This window comes from Eutrigla gurnardus, assembly GCF_963514095.1.
Source record: "Eutrigla gurnardus genome assembly, chromosome: 4".
Taxonomy (NCBI): domain Eukaryota; kingdom Metazoa; phylum Chordata; class Actinopteri; order Perciformes; family Triglidae; genus Eutrigla; species Eutrigla gurnardus.
Genome location: NC_139918.1, coordinates 18484133 through 18504879, shown reverse-complemented (window position 1 = coordinate 18504879; position 20747 = coordinate 18484133). Strand labels below are relative to the sequence as shown.

The window sequence follows — 20747 nt, the reverse complement described above, 5'->3', positions numbered from 1 at the left end:
ACAACTAGGCACTTGAACGTGACATTCACGTAACGCCGAAATGCGAAATAGGGGTTTCCGACTAGCACGTGAATGCAGCATAAATGTGCACGCGCCAGTGTTCGCGGGCACTGTCAATGACAACCTACTTCACCAATCATTTAACTCGCAGCTGCCGTTTATCCAATCACGAAACGCGTTGTTAGCATGTGGGCGGGGACCAAAAAATACAAACCGTTCCTACTGCCTTGCCATGTATGCGGATCTCTCGGAAAGTTTTCATTAACTAGAAGTTTAAAATACGTATTTTTAATACTTTCATAGTAGGACGACAACATGTAATATTCCGCGGAACCATAAACGTGGTTTAGAAAGCGTATTTGTCTTTAATTAGAACGATAATCTGCGTTAGCGAACCACCTGTCGATCTAGCGAGCATCTTTGTTTACGTTCAGCCAGCGTAGCTAGGCTAGCTGACAGTTTGCTGTGCTGTAGTCACGGCGAATAAAAAAACCTCGGCAAGTCAAGAAGTTACTCACAATTAATCTAATGTAGGAGAACGAGAGGAGTTTAACCGAAGAGGTGGTCAGTTTGAGGAATCAATGTGGAGCAGAAACTGAGGGTGAGCCGACTGCATGACACGAACTCACACAGTGAACCCGCTGTTTGTAGTTAACAGCTGCAACACCACTTACTACTGAGTAGTTTGAGTTAGTACGAAGCTCTTCATTTCTTCTTAACTCATTTTTCTATGAACGCCAGTCAGAAGGACATGAGGACAGAGGTGAGTGTGAGCAGAAGAGTCCTGGTTGTCTGACCTTAGAAGACCTGCAGACACCAGATGTCCCTCCATCCCAGTCAGGCTCGGCTTAACTGGGGACGCACCTTCCGCCATCTATATGGTGAGCATACACTATTCTTTTTTGTCCTGTTATTACTATACATTGTTTTATCAGGTCTTATGTACTGTTTTATATTATGCTGTTGTTGTTTGTGTTACAAAGCAGTAGCAGTAATCCCAATAGTGATATTATTACAGTCAGTTTAAAAGGATGTACATTTTATGAGGCAATGTGTCTGTGTAGTAATCTGTGTTAAGCAAAAGGTAAATAAACTAACTAAATAAACACGTCTCATCCTCCTCTCCCTTCGTGTTCAGTCTGCCTCATTCAAGGCCAGGTCAGGAGAGATGGAGTCTCTGTCTACGAGGAAGAAGTGGGGCTGTGTGCGTCAGGAGAATGCCTGTCTGACCATGCAGGATGAGCAGCTTATCAGTGACCTTGATGCCATGCAGTATGAACTGACGAGCTCCCAGTCACAGGTTGGACGATCATTGTAACAGTGTATCTTGTGTTGAATATAGCTATGTAGTTTTTTTTTTAGACATTTTGCAAAAAGAGATTGTTTTGATCTGTTGTTTCTTTACTTTAAACAACAATGAAATCATAAGAAATATTAAATATCTGTGACATTATTGAACAAAAAACATTGTGGGCACATATGTTGTATGTGTTTTCTTTTTTTAGGTCCGCCACAGACATCTCAGGATGGGGGTTAACAACAGTGTGGCAGTCATGAGTGAGCAGATCCGTCAGCTTCAAGGAGAGCTGGAGACTCAAGCCAAAGAACTAAAGTAACCCCATAAACCTCTACATAGGATACTGTATCTGAATCACTATTCACGTAATTGTAATGTGGCAGTTGCAGTTCCATTGGTTTTAAGATGATGTGCCTTGAGGTATGGTCCCTCATTCATAACACTAGAATTGAAGCTATTCCTGTTAATACTCCTACTGGGATGTGCTTGATTGTGACTTTTAATAATTTGCCTTTCACCTTTTTCCTGAAGCTGTTACACTAACCTCTAATTGAGCCGACATTAATATCCTAACAACCTGTCTGTGTACCCAGAGCTGCAGAGCTGAGGGCCGAGTGCAGCCAGGAAGCAGCGGCTCGCAGTGACATATTGGTGGCGACTCACACCGAGGAGCTGAGCGTGCTCAGAGAAGAGCTGGACAACGTGACAGCAATGGGCAAACGGTGATGCCTTGATCTGGGCTTGGCTTTTGCACAAGCTTTTTTTTTTTCCAAGTTTGTTTTTATGAGAGTACAGGTTACAGCTCTTCAGCATTTGACACCTTTCTTCTTCGTCCCTGACAGGGCTGAGCAACAAAGGAACCAAGCACTTCAAAATGCAGAGAAACTCAAAGATGCCTTCAAAGATTACAAGGCTACTATTTCCATTAAACTTAAGAGGGTAAATTTGATTTATTTAAGTATATACACTGCCACAAAAGCTTGTTTCGTTACAGCGAATAGTTAAGAGTTTTTAAATGTTCTTCTGTGTTTATAAGTTTGTAGAAAGTCGAATGGATGTTATTTGGTATGACGGGTTTCTAAAAAAGAAAAACGCTGATTGGTGAAACTGGAAGCTTAGCTTCAAAATAAGTGCAGATTTAGTTTAGTTTCAGTGTCAAGATCACAATCATACCTATAACAAGCTGGAATACAAACAAGTGTAATGCCTAAGCAAAGATGTTCTTAAAACATCACAATAGAAATAGAAGGTTAGTGTAGTAGTGGATCACCTGAACCTGGAGGTTATTAACGTTAATGTATTTCTTCTTTTGGGGCCAAAACTATTTCAAATGTAAATAATACATTTGGTCTCTGAATGATACTTTTGGGTCTCTGTTAGATTGGTCAAAGAATAACGTCAGTCTAAGAGGTGATCCAAACTTTTGAACGGCCGTGTATATTTTTCTAACAACTCCTTTTTTTTTGTTGCATGTTGATCCCAACATTTTTTTAAATTGTGTTTGTTTTTAAGGTGATGGAGAGTGAGAGCAATCTAAAAGAGAGTCTTGTTGAGTGTGACAGAGAAAAAGAGGAGTTGGAAATGAAGTGCACAGTGTTGGAGAAAGGAAAGGTAGAACAGAGCCAAGCCATAAGGTGCGTAAAGTTGATTGTCCCATTTCATTGTTTGTGTTTTGCATGGTTTTTCTTAATATTTGAGAGAAGAGACTGAAATACATTGAAGGATTTCTGATATTTATTCATTATCAATCAAATCTTTCAGAATAAATGGCTTTGATTTGTTGGTTAACGCATTCTATCCCTAATATTCCTCCCAGCCTGCTGAAGGAGGAGGGCAGGCAGGTCAAGTCCACGGCTGCTGGCCTCCAGGCTCAGCTGGAGGAGGCCGGACAAAAGGCCTTGCATCTTGAACGACAGCTGATGGAGCGGTGCGTGGAGTTCAGGGAGATAGCCTCCCTGCGAAAGGAGCTGGAAACCCTGCGCACTCTGACCCAGAGCCAGGAACAGAGGGTGGCCCAGAGCCACAGAGAAGCTCAGCAGAGTCAGGCGGAGCTGGCCAGCCTGGAGGCCATGCTGGCACTACTGCATCTACGAGAGGTGGCGAGTACACAGACACACACACACACACACACAGACACACACACACACACACACACACAGACACACACACACAGACACACACACACACACACACACACGCACACACACACACTGTTGTTTGTGTTCTCACGTCACATGATTTTGTTAAGTCTCCCACAATGTTTGACCTAAGGGGTTGTTACATAATCTGTTTATTTGTTTGCCTAAAGCTGATTTTGTTGTGACAGTCGCTAACTCGTAGCTCAGTAACCCCGTATTTATCACTGATCTTGTTGTCATATGTTGTTTTGTTTAAATTTCAGGGTGACGTGGGGACGCTGTGCATCCGGCCCTGCATGGTCCCCCCATTCAACTATTCTGGAACAGCACACCTACTGAAGCTGAAGCCAGGTGTGCTGACAAACCCTTGTGTACTTCATTACATTCTGTGTTTTCTATGCCTATTAACAGAGTTGTTGGCCTTTTTTTTTTAAATTCAGGTTTGTCCTCATTTTTATTCATCTGAAAATTCTGCAGTTTCATTTAATTACATTGTATGCACTAGTTTTCTTCCCATCTTTCACTTTTGGATTACTTGATTAGAACACAGTTAGAATGAGATTCTGCATCTGTTTTTTTATGCCTGAGGTGAAAGAAGGAAATGATGGATGCGTGGTTAGATATGTAACAGTAAATATGTACAGCAATAAACATTGTACATCTGAAAAGTACATTTAGACTTAGACGTACACTTACACTTTTATTTATGCTATATATGCTATATGACCTTCTCTAATATATGATATAAAAATAGAACAATTCCTGTACTTTCTTTCCCGTTGCTCAATCCATGCAGGTGAAGCCTACCAGCAGCTGCTGCCGGTGCTACAGGTGACGGAGGCTGAGCGGACCAAACAGAGCAGCCTGGTCGAGCGGCTTCAGGAGCGTCTCAGCAGAAACCAGGAGGAGATCTCGTCCCTGCAGAGCTCCATGGCCCAGAGAGCCTCCCATTATCAGAGCCTCCACACGGAGCTGTTGGACAAAGTCAGCCAGGCCACCGACAAAGAGAAAGAGGTTTCTGATCTTCTCTCCCGTCATCTCCTTTCAGGATTTCTTTCTTTGTGGCTCTTTAAACTTCAGTACGACCTGATTTCCTGCTTGAAGTAAATGAACAATCCTTCTTTATTATTATTCTTCCTTTTGATTGAGGTTGTTTTTTGGATATCTCTGTTTCACTTCAGTTGAAAAGAAAAGCTGCACGTGTGGCTTCGCTGGAGAAACAGCTCCAGGAGAAAACCTCGGCCTACAGTCAGGCTGCGCTGACCAACACTCAGATGGAGGATCAGCTGCTGGTACATATATCAGATATCAATACAAGATATCGCATTTTCACTACATGATTATTGTGGCTAAAGAAGCAAAGCGAGTACGGAAAGAAATGGAAAATATATATTACACAATTATACAATATTATCACATCTATTTTTTTTCATGTCTTTTTAATATATTATTTCACTAATAACATCATCAAGCCTCAACCAGACACGTAGAGGCAAGAACTACGGGTTGCATTCATGAATCACAAACCTTTCTGACATGAGTCATGGGTCATAATTGCAACTTTTACGCTCCTTACAGAATCCTCTTTATTTTATATTTCCCCTTTTTTCTTATCACAGGAGAAAAGCAACACCATTCAGCATTACCAGTCACTCATGACCAAGAAGCAAAAAGAGTACCAGCAGTCTTTGGAGAAGTGTAAAAAATCTCAATCCCAACACGGCACGGAGCAACAGCACAGAATAGAAATGGTGATCTTTGAACTTTTTTTTCCACTTGCACTTGTTTGGACCATACATTTAGTGACCTGTAGTAAAACAGTATTTATGTATCTCTTCTGTAGTTGCAACAGTCTGTGGAGGAGGCTCAGTCTCAGGTGTTGCAGATGGAGCAGGAGCTGAACTCGCTCCAGAGGCAGCGAGACGAGGCCGAGGAAGCAGCTCTCCTTCTGCAGAGCTCCGTGGACCAGCTCACACAGGTCAGGACACTTCTGACAGTATGTAGGATCAACTTAGGGCATCTTTCTACCTTCACTGGGTGAATTACAGGAAGCATTAAGGGAAAAGCCCAATAACTGTAATTTAACTCAGCTGTAAACTGTTTATATTATATTTAATTCCAGCAGAGGCAGGTTGAAGCACGACACAACGAGGAGTTGATGCAGAGTTTCCAAGAGCAGGCGACTCAATCTGCTACCAAGGTTCGTACAAAGACTCGGCGGACAAACGCAAATAACATTGATTTAGATTCCACCGTAACGGCTGTTATTCACCAAGATCCATCCTCGACTTCCATTTGTACATCAGGTGTGTGAGCTGCAGTCGTCTCTGTCAGCATGTAGAGAGGAGCTGAACTTATACCTGCAGCAGATGGAGGAGAAAAAGAACAACTATGAGAATGAGCTGCTGAACAGCAAAAACAAGGTACAATATTGGCTACAATCTTTAAAGATTTGAAGGATGTGAGAGGATTTGCACACACCCTTTTCATTTGTTCATGCAAAGTCCCCTTCTCAGGTTTGTCCTCTCCCCTGTGCCTCCCTGTTCAGGTGTCCTCTCTGCAGGAGAAGCTCCATGTCACCAGCCTGGTTTGTCACAGCTCCAGTGAGCAGAACCTGCAGCTGCAGGTTTCTCTCCAGCAGCAGCAGTCCATGCTGACTGAGAGCACCGCTCGCATCTCTGAACTGGAGGAGAGTCAGAGCCAGCTGCAGTCACAGGTGAGTTTACAAAAAAGGAATGTACATCTGAAAATACATACAGTATAACACTATTACATCACATAATGTCATGAAAAACCTCACAGTTTTATTGCACCAAAACAAATTTTTTGTTGCCAAAGTAAAACGGTAAATTAGGTATCATCAAAGAGTATTTATTTTACTGGAGATACATGTGATGTGTGTGAGAGTGATTATTCTAAAGGGATACTTCACCCTTTAAATGGCCAGTTGTATATCAATTCCTCGCTGCGTATCAATTTTCTCCACTAGCATCTCATGCTTGCGCATGACCTGGCCTTCATTTACTTTCATTCATCAGGGGTTTACTGTCATCCGTTCACCATGGAGGCATGAGAGAAAAACAGTTTTCTTCAAGAATCCAAGACAACGTGGTGATAGTTGATATACAAATGGTCATTTTGTGGGCTAAGTATTCAGCCAAATTAATTTTAGAAATTAACTGGGCCACTGTTGATGACTGTTTATCCCACTTTCTGCAAATTGTGTTTGTATCAATGAGTAATTAGTCTGTGGTAATTATACTATTTATGCATTCATTATCACTGCATTTATTTATTTAAAATAATACACCCTATAAGAAAGGCTTTTCAAGCTAGATTTGAATTTCACCACAAGGCATTGATCTGGTTATAATGCAGCTGTCTATGGTTTCTCTTTATATTATGCATCAGAGGTGCATAAAGTACCACCAAACACATGTTCTTTTAATTACTTGTCTCAGGGGCAATTTCCTATCGATTAGGAGAGCTGGTGCGTCTTCTCTGTATATGGCATCAATGGTTCTTTTTTATCTCTATTGGTCACAGAAATTATGTTATGAAAAGGTTTTCTCCCAGATTCATTATGTAATTGTGGAAAAATATATTTTTGTAACAAAAAGTCCTATTTATTGAGATTATGAGCGTAGAAGGATGTTCAGCTTTCTTTGTCGCATGGTGTGTCCTCTCTAGGCAGCCGTGGGTCTCTTTTACTTTTGGCTCAGTCACAATGTTTACGTCAAAGATTTAACATTTTATAGAAGCTTTAGATTTGATTTGCAAACAAAAGAACATCTGAATCATGCAGATATACAAACGCCCGTGGCCGACAGAAATCACAAACTTTGTGGTAAATCTGTGCTTGAGGGGAACGGCTATTTGAGCATGTGATTTCTTATAGTTCAGCACATTTTAACAGCCGGCTGAAATCTCTCTTTCCTTCAAAACAAACAAAACACAATGGCCTCCATTCAGTGAGCAGAGCCATACAGGGACAGTTAAGTGGAGCGTATCTGTACACATAGGTCTGGTCTGGGAAACACACAAGAGATCACATAACCTGTAGACAGAGACTGCGTATTTCTCATTGCTTAGGGGTCAGGCTCTCAAAATGGGCTCTTTCAGTCTCTGTGATCCGAAACCTATTTGTTGCTCACGTTGTGTCCGTCTGCAGGCTTCCAATCTGGAGCAGCAGCTGGAACGAGCTCGGGCCGCTCTGCAGGCTGAGGTGAGGAACAGAGAGCAGGACGTCCAGGAGAAGCATAACGACCTGCAGGAGACGAACCAGCAAAACGTACAACTCACTGAGTCCGTAAGGTAAGAACGTAAATGTAAAGACACTAAAGTCAAGATGCAGAATCCTTCCTATCAGAGTCGGCGGTGCTTACATATCAGGACCATAATTGTTGACTCAGCAGCATGTTGGTTCCCAATACAGCAGTTTATTGGCGATTTGTAATTCAGTATTTAACCCTATACTTGTAGTAATAAGTCAGACTATTTTTGTATGGGGCTTTTGTCGGTGACTATTTTCTAACAGAACATCTTTTGCAAGTACGCTGTTCTTCTTGACCTCGGGCAAAGAAGATCAAACGCCTCAGTGAGACAGTCTTATGATTTCTCCACATCCTATTTGTCCGTAGGCATGAAGCAGCCCTGCCCTCCCCGCCTGTAACACCCACACATGTGTGTATATAAACGGGAATCTCACTTGTTTGAGAATAGGGGGAGATAGAAGGAATCATTTTATTTTGCAGTCCTGCTGGTTAGTTTAATATTTGTGACGTTTCACAAAAGCTCCAAAGAAAGAGCATGTTAGTTTTTGAAACATGCCACCAACAGGCATGTTTGCTTATCTCGGTTAAGCTGCTCTAACAGTTCTGGAGGGACTTCCCTCTCTCCGAGTCCACGATGGGAGCCTTGCTCACGCTGAGGTGAGGAGATGGACTGCTTAATGCTTCACGTGTATTATTTCTGTAGCATACCTTTCCATTTAACTGTAGCACATTTTTTACACATGTACTGATAATTGTTTAATGTGTTTTTCTTTCTTTTTCTCTTTGTCATTTCCGCAGCAACCTGACATCAGAGATGACAAAGTATCGATGGGAGCTGGTGTCTAAGGATACGGAGCTGAAGCGTTTGAGGAGGGATGTCGCCGCCAAGACTTCTCTGATCAGCCGCATGGACGAAAGCCTGCAACATTTGAAGAGCCAGCTCGACAGCAAGAGTGATATCGGTATGTTACACCCCTGTTGTTTGACTTGATTTTTCTAGATTTTGCACAGATTTTTGAAGCCAGAACTACCTAGCTCCGGTTTTAAAATTAGATTTCAAACCTGAATCGCCACTCTCTATGCGCTCCATTATTTGGTATCTCCAAACTTCTCTTTCTTTTCCTTCCAGTGGTGGATCTGGAGGAGAAGCTCCATCGCTGTGAGGCCGACAGGCTCAACTGTGTGCAGCGAACCCAGATCATGGAGGGAGAGCTCCAGGCGGTGCGGGGCGAGTTGACTGAGACTCTGGATCAACTACGGGAACTCAGAGATGTCCTACAAAGAACCCAAACCACCGCAGATGAGCGGCGAGTCTCGGTGGAAAAACTGACAGTCCAACTGAGGTGAGGTCACGCCCTCGTGTGAAATATCCTTCTGCACACAGGGACCAGCCTCAGAAGGAGAAGACATCCATGTGCCGTTGCTCAGATCACGTCCTCCACTGGAACGTGCTCATCTGTGTTTGTTATCCACAAACTCAGCAACAGACACACACGGTCACGGAGACGGTTTTTGTCCCTTTTAAAGTCTCACTTTCAGTTTTCTGTTGTCCTCTGGATAATGCCATGGTTATGTAATGTCATTATGTTTAATGAGGACATCCATTGCTGTTGATGATGATGTGATGAATGATATTAATTTCTGATGATTATTATTATATTATGTATATAGTATTAAGTTAGTTTCCTTTATCATCCAAAGTGGAACTTGTACAGTCTGATATGTCTTGTTATTTGCTGCTGGGATTTACACACATGGTCCGCTTGGTAATGTAATAGTTTTCTATTTAAAACACTGATGCAGATAAAACTGTGTACACTTGAATCACAATGGTTCCGTAACACGTGTGTGTGTGTGTGTGTGTGTGTGTGTGTCTATTGTACATCAAGCACTCAACTGGACGCACACTCACTCACGTTTGACTCATTTTCTTGGGTAAAAAAAAAAAGAAACAGGATGCTTCACGTTTCCGTTCATTAATCATTAATCACTCCATGCATTTCTGTTAGACAATGACCTCAGGCATGAGCACGTACCCACATGCACGGTTATATTGATACAAAAAATGCCCTTTGAAGAAAAATACGACAGTTATTATGGCCAAGATTACTGTAATGACTCTCTTTACACACAAAAACAAAAAGGCAGCACGATTGGTTCAAGTCAATCCGTAGTCACGTTGTAAGTGCTCACACAATGAGTCAACCTAAAAATAAACAAAACTCCTCAAATCATGTTCCTTGTATTTGGCCCTGCAAGAATCACACATGGTCATATCTGCCATTCAGAAGATACTCCCTACGGTTGTTTTGTTAGTATTTTATAGATGTTCATTAGTTAAGTATCTCATAAACCATTCAATTAAATTGTGTGTGTGTATTTATGTGTGTGTGTGTGTGTGACTTCACAGTGAGACCCAGAGGGAGTTGGAGGAGAGAACTCACGAGGTCTTAGACATGGACAATGCCCTGAAGGAGAGACAGGGGGAGCTCCAACAGAGAGCACAGCTGGTACAAACACACAAACAAACAAATGCTTATTTCATAGAATTGGTAGAATAAGCGTGATGATTTTTCTTTCCCCCGACCGTCCCTGTCGTCCTCAGCTGGGTCAGCTGGAAGTGGCCGTCAGGGAGCACAAACGGGAGATGCAGAGGAACGTGGAATCCCTGCAGCAGAGTCTGGAGGCCAGAGAGGCTGAGCTGAGAAACACACAGAGGGAGCTCACCGACAGAAACATGAAGGTCGGGAGCACCCGTGGATATCTGGAGAAAAGCAGTCATACACACAAAGTGTTATCTGTATTCTTCCCGGTCTGTAATGAGAAACCACTGATAAAACAACTCACTGATATGCTTCTATCATAAATGTTTACACACTTGGCATCATGCACTGCTTTGTGCTAGCTTATAATAAGTGACAATTTAAATTAGATTACATTAAAATGTACATAAAATAAAACAAAAAATATTTGAATATAATTAAATTTTAAATTGATATTGAATTCCTTTTGAATACCAGGGAAAAGTAATGATGTGTCTTCATGTTAGATGAGTTAAAAGTAGATGATAGAACTTTATGTTGATGTTTGTGGTGTTAGGAGTCCCAGGAGCACAGCCAGCTGCTTGTGTGTCAGCAAAAACTTCACATTTTACTGCAAGAGCTTGAAGAAACTCAGCGTCGCTGTGAGGCTTTGACCAGAGAGCAGGATGCCACCAAGCTGCAGGCCAAAGAGAAGGTAAAGCACAATTTACTGTTTGGTGTTGAGCATAAAATACGTTAAAACGTTCTTTCTCTGTGCTCCTGCTACGAGTAGTGTGTAATAGTTTGTGCGTGTGTGTCTTTGCAGGAGGACCGGCTGTGCGGCGTGGAGGAGGAGCTGGCTCTGAAGGAGGCGCGCTGGCTACAGGTGGAGGCGGAGCTGAAGAGCGTGGTCAACTCTCTAGAGCTGGAGCTGGAGCTGGAGAGGGAGCAGCACAGCAGGGAGGTACAGTACTGAAGCTTCAAGACTGGTGTTGTCTGGGCTTCATGCACACACTCTTCATAAGAATTCCTGCCAGTAGTGGTGGGAATCTCTTGGCACCTCACGATTCGATTCAATAACGATTCAGAGGTCAACGATTCAATTATGAACAGATTATCGATGCATCTCGGTGCAACAATTTTTTTGTGTACATTTCCATGCATGATCTAAACAAAAACTAATTAAATCTTAGTTTGCTACTCAGAGTTTGCTTGTCACTTCCTACTTATGTGATAATCATTAAAGAAAATCAGCAGGTTAATTACCTTCTTTAATATTTTATTAAAGGAAAGACTTTTCTTTGTCACAAGTAGATATTACTTTCTATGAACACAAAGTCCTCCTGTTACAGGCGAAGAGTATCCCTGAGAGAAAAAGGGTATACTGCAGCCTATTATTAACTCCCAGTTCTTTTGTTGGAAGCCCAAGGATAAACCGGAGAAATCTTCAGTTCACAAATATAGTATTTATTCAGTTCACGGGTAAAGTATGGCTCGGAATGGCAGAGCTCCCGCAGGATCTCAGTCAGAACGAACCCCGTTTCCGGGTGCTGGATACATTTTATCTTCTTGGGCTGGGACTGCCCCGTACAGAGGTTGAACTTTCACGCAACCGAGTCTTACTGGTCAGTTGTCTCTGACGTGGAAATGTACTATGAAACGTATATGGATGTTGTCCTTCAGGCGTGTATCTATTCTAACAATCCTAACTAATAGGCCAAAGAGGGCCTTGAAGATTCCACAGGTTCCTGCTCATCAGATTCAAATGTCACACTGCTCTAATGAGCAAAACCAGTGATTAATATGAGTTCAGTGAAAACGTACAAGTCCAACGTGAACACAGTAAAAGCCAATTCTAACAATTCCCCCTTTTGACATAATTTTATTATGTCACTAAAATCAAAAATCCAGGTGGGAATGTTATTCCTGTGTTGTGTCCCAGCTCTGTGCAGCAGCCAGCTCAACAGGTCCCCAAACTGTGAGTGACTAACCGTCCTGAGCTGCAACACAACCAGGCAGGAGATTTGTATCCCCCTTTTGATACAATTCTATTATAACAACACAAATAAACATTTCATAATCGTATAGTGGGTATGTAAGCATGTCTTCATTGCGTTGAGCATCCTATATGTATGCCAGTATGTGTAAGCTGTTCTTCATTGCAGTTACTTGCAGCAAGCAATTCTTCATTGCACATGCATGTGGAAATAGTAAACAAAGCAATGTCCATCAAACAAAACAATCATAATATTAAAAGCATAAGCTAAACAATTCATATCAGGAGTAGCCATCATGGTACCAGAAACAGAACCTCTTTCCCAGGAGAATACAACCTTCTATAACTCTACTGACAACATGTCTGCTATGAGCACAATAATCATAAGAGAAAAACTATGAGTCTCACGCCTCTACGTGTATGTAATGCTATATGTTGATATGTGGTAACTTTAGCAAAATCTGTGTATCTACGACTATTCAGGAGTACAAACAGTGGTCTTCATCAGCATCCTTGGAAGCTTCAATCTCATCCTCTCCGGGCTCAGAGAGGGAGATCAGTGGGACAGTTTCACCTGCATGCTGTGATAATTGATAAGGAGGTGGTGTGGGGAATTTATCATTAATGGCCGTGGTAATACACTTTAGACAGAGGTGCCTGATACATGGTATGCAGCAACACCCGCGTAAGGTCAACACAGTCACTGCAACAACTAGTGAAATGAATACAGACATAATCATGTTTTCCACTTGCCAAAGGCTCTGTTTAGCCAATCAGATAATGGATTGTCTATCCCTGAGTGTTCTGATAACTCTTCCAACATAGTTTTGAGGCCAGAGAGGGCTCGAGTTATGGAGCCATCCGGGGCTCTGTTGTCAAGAATCAACACACAACAATTTTTGGGAAAACATAGCACACACACCACCTCTTTCAGCTAGGAGGAAATAAAGAGCCATTCTGTTTTAGTAAGTCATCAGGGAAGTAGCAGCCAATTGTTCATGTAGTCCAGCAATTAAATCTCTAGTCATATTGTTAAGCCTTTAAATATTAAAATGGATGTTATTATTTCTGTCCACATTTTTGTTTATAGTGGCTCACCCGAACAGGGCTGACTCAAACCCTGCGTTGACTTGTCTATCAATCTATATTCATCAGTTACACCTCTGGGGACTCCAATTGCATCTATATAGATCAGGGAATTCTAATGAGCTACGTTTAGACTTGCTGGAATAGAGAGTCATGATAGGTGGTGGACTGCCATGAAGCTACTTCTGACTACAACCTAGTCTCCATAGTGGAGTCTTGGAGGGTTTTGTCAGTTGAGGTCTGTCCAGTCTCTGGTAGGGTTTCATTTCTAGAGTCATGGTCATTGTCAGTCAGTGAGGTTCCTGTGAGTCAGTCCGAACCTGAGTCAATTCCACACATAACACACACAAGACTGACACAGTAGAATTCTGGGAGATTTTACTTCCCACAGGCCTACGACCAAATTGATACATGCAGTTTCCCGGTGCTTTAAGGGAGGCGGTTTGCGACCCTGGGACTTTAAACTAGGGCTGGGCGATATGACCTTTTATTAATACCGCAATATTTTTAGGGCATGTAATGATATACGATATAAATATTTTGCCTTAGCCTTGAATTAACACTTTGATGCATACAATCACACCAGTATGATGATTCTATATGTCTACATTAAAACATTCTTGTTCATACTGCATTAATATATGCTCATTTTAAACTTTCATGCAAAAAAGGGGAAATCACAACTAAGTCAAAGTTAACAAAACTGTATTAAACAGTGAGTGGCACTGTTTAATAACAAACATAAAATTGTCATTTCGAAACAGAAAGTGCACGTATTGTGCAAAATTGTCACAGAGACAACATTTCAAAACAAGAAATTAGTGCAGCAGTGAGCAGACCAGACGCGTATTTCGAACACTATTCGCGACGCTTCCGAGGCCGGTGTGAACCCGGCGTTAGCACCTGCTGCCGCTACCTCTCTGCTGGGCGAGGGCGTGTGACGTACGCACGACAGACTGACGTTTGTAACTAGGTGCGCTTGTTTTGACTGAGAGGGAGAGACGAGAAAGAGTGTGAGAAGCCTGGAGTTAAATGTCCGCGGCTAAAAGCAAATGCGTGTACTCGAATTTGAGTAACGTATACTCGAGTTTCACGATATAGTCATTTTCTACATCGCACAGACTCCAAGCCGCGATATATCGAGTGTATTCGATATATCGCCCAGCCCTACTTTAAACCTAACTGCTAAAATTACACAGGCAGCTTCACGTTGCTTTTCGGGAGCTTTAACCCACGGACTTTAAACCCAGCTGCTAAATAAATATATGCAGGGATGCGCTGCTTTTGTAGGGCCTCTAACCCCACCGGTCTCTAAACCGCCCTGCCCGTGTGCGTTGTTGCTTCTCCAAGAATCGCTTTTCTTGCTGGACTTTAAACCTGCACACGGCCAACACGCATACTACGTGCTGCTGGCTCTTTGGTCCGACTCTAACGGATCCGGGACTCCAACCCTTGGTTCTTTGGTCCGACTCTAACGGATCCGGGACTCCAACCCTTGGTTCTTTGGTCCGACTCTAACGGATCCGGGACTCCAACCCTTGGTTTTTTGGTCCGCCTCTAGCGGATCCGGGACTCCAACCCTTGGTTCTTTGGTCCGACTCTAACGGATCCGGGACTCCAACCCTTGGTTTTTTGGTCCGCCTCTAGCGGATCCGGGACTCCAACCCTTGGTTCTTTGGTCCGCCTCTAACGGATCCGGGACTCCAACCCTTGGTTCTTTGGTCCGCCTCTAACGGATCCGGGACTCCAACCCTTGGTTCTTTGTTCCGCCTCTAGCGGATCCGGGACTCCAACCCTTGGTTCTTTGGTCCGCCTCTAGCGGATCCGGGACCCCAACACTTGGTTCTTTGGTCCGCCTCTAGCGGATCCGGGACCCCAACCCTTGGTTCTTTGGTCCGCCTCTAGCGGATCCGGGACACCAACCCTTGGTTCTTTGGTCCAACTCTAACGGATCCGGGACACCAACCCTTGGTTCTTTGGTCCAACTCTAACGGATCCGGGACCCCAACCCTTGGTTCTTTGGTCCGCCTCTAGCGGATCCGGGACCCCAACACTTGGTTCTTTGGTCCGCCTCTAGCGGATCCGGGACCCCAACCCTTGGTTCTTTGGTCCGCCTCTAACGGATCCGGGACCCCAACCCTTGGTTCTTTGGTCCGCCTCTAACGGATCCGGGACTCCAACCCTTCGGCAAGCCGTTTTTTTGCGGTCTCCAGCTGCCTTTTACAGTCCCCCGTCGTCCTTTACGAGGACTCGGGCTATTGTGCACATTTTACTGTTTCTTTAAGACTAGGACGATAGGTTAGGAGGAGACAGCAAAATAAATTTGACTATATCCAATCGCAGAACTTTGAATATCAACAGGTGTCTGCTTACCTTAGTTTGCAGCGCTGCTTTTGTTGTCACTCCGCACCAGGCGTCCGCTGTTTTAATGCAAGCAAACACTTCTATTCTAATACACATATAAACGTATTATTTTTTCTTTTTTTCCTTTAACATGATTTTAATGTTCAATTAATACATGATTATCATATTTTAATGCAAGCAGGGTATATTATCCAAATGAATATAACAATACCCACTCAGATCTTCATACTGTAATAATACAGGTCTGTTGGTGCAGTAGTAAATGGATAGGGCATTTCCCTCCTGTCAAGATCTTACGTGGGCTGACGTTCATTGTCGCATTTAGAGTGGATCTCAGGTTAAATTGCACTATAGGGAGGGCTTTGATCTAAGTTAGTTTTGTGTCTGCGCAGACTTTAGCCAATCCTTCTTTGATAGTACGATTAACCCTTTCTACTTGTCCCTGAGATGCTGGATGGAATGAACTGGAAAACGTCCTAGTCCTGCCTTGAGTGAAACCTTTAGATTAAACTGATTACATATTTCACATGACGGCACAAAATAGTTAGTGATGTCTTCAAGGTGGGGTTGCCACCAATGCTGAGAAATGAGAGCTGTTACTTATGAGCTCACACAGTGGCCTCTACTGTGGGCTTCTTGGTTTATCACTTACTGCTTATTGTGTCATTTGGCTATTTACAGTGTATCCTGCTATTACTTTTGCTGCCATATCTGCTGTGTTATTTCCTCTTGCTGTTCTGCCATCGCCTTTTTGATGTCCTCTACGCTTGACTATGACTATTTCTATATTGTCCAATTTCTATCAGAGGTGCCTGATACATGGTATGCAGCAACATCCACATAAGGTCAACACAGTCACTATTTTATCAATAGCACAAAGGACAGTGATTGTATGGAGAATTTAATATCTCCCAGAAAACATTGGCCGCCTGCCAAAAACGTTCCTGTCTGTTTTCCTGCTTTTCTCGCTTTCCCTTTCTGCATTCTTCCTGCCTCTTGTAACTTTGCTGTTTTCGGCTCTCGACTTACTGTAGCTTGCTTCATGAACGTATTATAATCGTTAAATTTTGGTAGTGCCTTTTCACAAACTCCAAACCTCCCCTTTTCCTGCATTTCCCTTGTCTAGTCTACAAACCTTTCTAATCTCTTCTTCTCTTTATTTTTTGGAACTTTCTTCTGCCATCTTACTACTGTTTCAAGTAACACCGACCCCAACGAGCCTGATTTACACTCCTTCCACTTATTCACAAGTTTCTGCAACATTTTAAACACTATTACACGTGTTATTCAGAGAGGGTGAATGGCACAGCGCCCGAGTGAGGATCCGATCAAGAAGCTTCTACACAAAGTCTATTACTCTGTGCGCTTGATCGTTGAGGGTTTTCCCAGTCTATTCACTCGTTTTAATTCACCAACTTCTGAAACACCCTAACTCAAATATCCCATTCCAGCTATACCAACCCCCGTACACACAACTACTTGAGGTCTGTGTGAGTGCAGGAATTCTCGAGCAGTCTGTACTGTCCGATACGCTGACTCACAGTGAAAATATCAATCCGTCAAGTAGGGAACCCCCCACATTAACATGAAAAATAACAAACTTACCCCTGTGTCCTCATGAACAACTTTAACTCTACAGGCTCAACTGGAGATTTTGAGACAACCCTCAGTGGTTATTCATTTATAACATGAATTTTACGTGTTATGTTTCCAGATTCAAATGACTAGGACACTCATGATTTATCCCTCACATGAGTGTATGTGTTTTATACTTTACATGTGACCATTCAGTTGCATAAACAAACAGTTATTTATCTATAGACACTTACTATGCTTTTAGTGATCAGAGGATAGCATTAATCAGACAATTTAGTTTTAGCGTATCCAATGTGCGGAAATTTCAGATAGGAAAGAGGTTTTCTGCTCACCTTTTGATTGTAGGCACCTGGAACTGTCTGAAAAAGAGTCTCCTCCGATCGACTCCGGCAGTCCTCAATCAGACGCAGCCGCAGGATCTCAGTCAGAACGAATCCCGTTTCCGGGTGCTGGATACATTTTATCTTCTTGGGCTGGGACTGCCCCGTACAGAGGTTGAACTTTCACGCAACCGAGTCCTACTGGTCAGTTGTCTCTGACGTGGAAATGTAATATGAAACGTGTATGGATGTTGTCCTTCAGGCATGTATCTATTCTAGCAATCCTAACTAATAGGCCAAAGAGGGCCTTGAAGATTCAACAGTTTCCTGCTTATCAGATTAAAATGTCACATAGGGCTGGGCGATATATCGAATATACTCGATATATCGCGGCTTGGAGTCTGTGCGATGTAGAAAATGACTATATCGTGAAACTCGAGTGTACGTAATTTAGTGTTGTTTTAAAATGCCATGTGAGTAACAGCATGCACAAAAGTGCACTAACTTCTTGTTTTGACACAAAACATGCACTTTCTGTTTTGAAATAACAATTTTATGTTTGTGCCACTCACTGTTTAATACAGTTTTGTTAACTTTGACTTAGTTGTGATTTCCCCTTTTTTGCATGAAAGTTTAAAATTAGCATATATGAATGCAGTATGAACAAGAATGTTTTAATGTAGACATATAGAATCATCATACTGGTGTGATTGTATGCATCAAAGTGTTAATTCAAGGCTAAGGCAAAATATTGAGATATATATCGTATATCGTGACATGGCCTAAAAATATTGCAGTATTAATAAAAGGCCATATCGCCCAGCCCTAATGTCACACTGCGTTCTGTTGGTCTCTCTTCATCTACGTGAGAAAGCTCTTGGGAGTTTTGGTTGTGGGTCAGCCTGTCTAGTCTCTTTCCCTTTTTTATTTTGTTTTCCTCTTTTTATTAACAAACACCAACAACACTGTGACAGTTCCTAATTTTTTAAAAACTCGTTTCTCTTCTTATGACCCCATCCCTCTCACACAAGACACAGCTGATAACATCTTAATTCCTGCTGATTAACTTCCTTGTACAGATAGCCTTTGGGATCACCTGGTTCCACCAAAAGGAGGTGGATCGTAGCACATGCATTACTGCTTGATGAATTCAAACTTGTCTCATCCATCTCTCTCCCCTTCCTCCCCTCCCTCCCACAGCTGGAGTCCCTGCAGCAGACCCGTGGCCAGCTCCTCAAAGTCTCCGAGCAGATCTCCTCCACCATGCTCTCCTCCCAGGAGCAGCTCGGAGCTAAACTTCAGCAGAGCCAGAACCAACTGGAGGAGGCCAAAACCCGGCTGGAGCAAACTAAGACTGAGCTGGATCACACCCGGAACCAAGCCAGTCACCTCCAAACACAGAGAGACCAGACTCAGACCCAGCTCCTTCAGAGTAAAACCCAGTTGGAGCAAAGCAGGATTCTACACGAGCAGACCAGAGCCCAGAATAGTCACCTCCATGTCCAGCTGGAGCAGCTCAGCACCCAGTTAAACCAAGCCAGAGTCCAGGTCACCCAGCTTCAAACTCAGCTCCAGGCCTCCAACAACTCCATGGAGACCTCCAAGGAGTCCCTGCTCATCAAGGTAGAGTTCTTTTAGAAGTGCGAGTGTAATGAAAGCTACACTATGGAAGTGTATTTGTACATTTCTTTTGAATATTATAATAGAAAGCCGTTTGTCTTCTTGTCTTCCTGCAGGAGTCCGAGGCAACCCGTCTCCAAGTCCGGATCTCCAGCCTGGAGCGAGCTGCTGACCGCCAGCATCTGTACAATCACACACCGTCTCTCCCTGCTCTGCACACATTCACTCGTTCTCCAGAGAGCTCCTCCTCTGCTCACTCTCCTCTTTCCTCCCTTCAAAACCTTCAAACAGCTCTCCCCTCTTCTCAGCACGCTCGCACAACTCGCCGCCTCTCCCCGACACACACACAAACTTGCTCATCGCCGCCTGCTCACACTTACCTTCAGCCCACATCGGCCCCTCGTCTGTCCATCCAAGGTGAGAGCCTCCAAACCTGCGACTGGCTGCAGGGAAGCAGCATCGACTCCTCTCTGGATCTCCCCCCGAGTCTGAAGGCCACACTGAGGGAGGCTTTGAGCAAGCATCCGTGCGACTCCTCCTCCCCCTCCATCTCCTCTTTCCCGGACTATGTGGACCAAAGCTGGCAGGGTCTCAGCGCCATGGAGTCCACAGCGACCTCTGACCTCTCCTTCAACCCGCTCACATACATGGCGGACAAGCAAGACGACAGAAACCTGGACATGGAAGCTCCCTCCATGCAGGGAAACGACGAGCAGATGAGTGAGTCGAGGAGGGAGTCTGTGAGCACTCTGGTGGGTCAGGAGGAGGAGGTGGATATGAGTTCGCTCACAGGAATGCTGAGGTTTGTTAATCAGACGCTAGCCATGCAGGAGAACCCTTCTCTATGGAGCTCCACAGGACTGTCTCAGACTGGATGCAGCCTCACACTCCAGGTAATAGCCGCACCCCTGTCTGATAAATGCAATGATTAGTCAGTTAATCAATATTTAAATCTTCCAGAGATTGAAGCTTTGCATGTTTCCTTTTTGTTTTTTAGAGGGACGTCAAGGAGACATGAAGCTGTGTTGTCAAGGAGACGACAGAGGGGGGAAGCTGTTTACAAGTGGTTTACATTCCTTAACATCTCTCATTATAATCCATCCTGTTGGTTTGTGTTGTTGAAATCAAGCTGCAATATTGTCTATCAGGGAAAAGATTAATGATGACCACTACTTCTCTCCTGTCTCTAAATGATCTACTGTGATGATTCATGCGATATAAATGTAGCATTTCATGTTGGATAACTGGTATTTATATATTTCACGTCATTTTAAGTAAAGTGAATAAAGATGTTTTTATAGAAGTATTTTTATGTGTGATTCTTTGTTATTCCCCAGAGAAATGTAAAGCCCTGCTTTCATCTGTTTGGATGTTCCCATGGTTTGTGTTGAACAACTGGCAGCTTCCTGTCCAGAAGAAGGTTTTGATTTGGCTCAGGCTCATGGAGGCGATCATACTGAATCTCATACAGACTCAAGTTGGTGAAATTGGATTTGGCACATCATGTGGTTTACATAACAAGGGTATTGGGTTT

General features: G+C 43.2%; 1 protein-coding gene across 3 annotated transcripts; it reads left to right on the top strand.

Moving 5' to 3' along the window:
* The first annotated feature begins 229 nt into the window (after positions 1-229).
* Positions 230-20519, top strand: ccdc18 (coiled-coil domain containing 18). 3 transcript variants are annotated; one of them, XM_084006856.1, is made up of 26 exons: positions 230-601; positions 749-881; positions 1139-1300; positions 1506-1612; positions 1891-2019; positions 2140-2236; positions 2810-2931; positions 3114-3393; positions 3699-3786; positions 4232-4449; positions 4617-4727; positions 5055-5186; positions 5279-5413; positions 5558-5635; positions 5742-5858; positions 5984-6151; positions 7607-7749; positions 8508-8671; positions 8839-9052; positions 10120-10219; positions 10315-10452; positions 10809-10946; positions 11058-11195; positions 18794-19216; positions 19330-20106; positions 20211-20519. In XM_084006856.1, exons 2-26 carry the CDS (start codon positions 879-881, stop codon positions 20229-20231), a joined length of 4203 nt encoding a protein of 1400 aa, XP_083862982.1. In that variant the 5' UTR covers positions 230-601; positions 749-878; the 3' UTR covers positions 20232-20519. The 3 variants fall into 3 exon arrangements, with proteins under 3 accessions (XP_083862982.1, XP_083862980.1, XP_083862981.1); XM_084006854.1 differs by having other exon boundaries at positions 746-881; XM_084006855.1 differs by having other exon boundaries at positions 742-881.
* The last annotated feature ends 228 nt before the right edge of the window (positions 20520-20747 follow it).

Bases quoted from the DNA above. Each gene is read 5' to 3' on its own strand.
- ccdc18 (XM_084006856.1), top strand. The intron at 5,636-5,741 runs GTTCGTACAAAG...TTTGTACATCAG, and splicing joins CGACTCAATCTGCTACCAAG to GTGTGTGAGCTGCAGTCGTC. The intron at 19,217-19,329 runs GTAGAGTTCTTT...GTCTTCCTGCAG, and splicing joins AGGAGTCCCTGCTCATCAAG to GAGTCCGAGGCAACCCGTCT.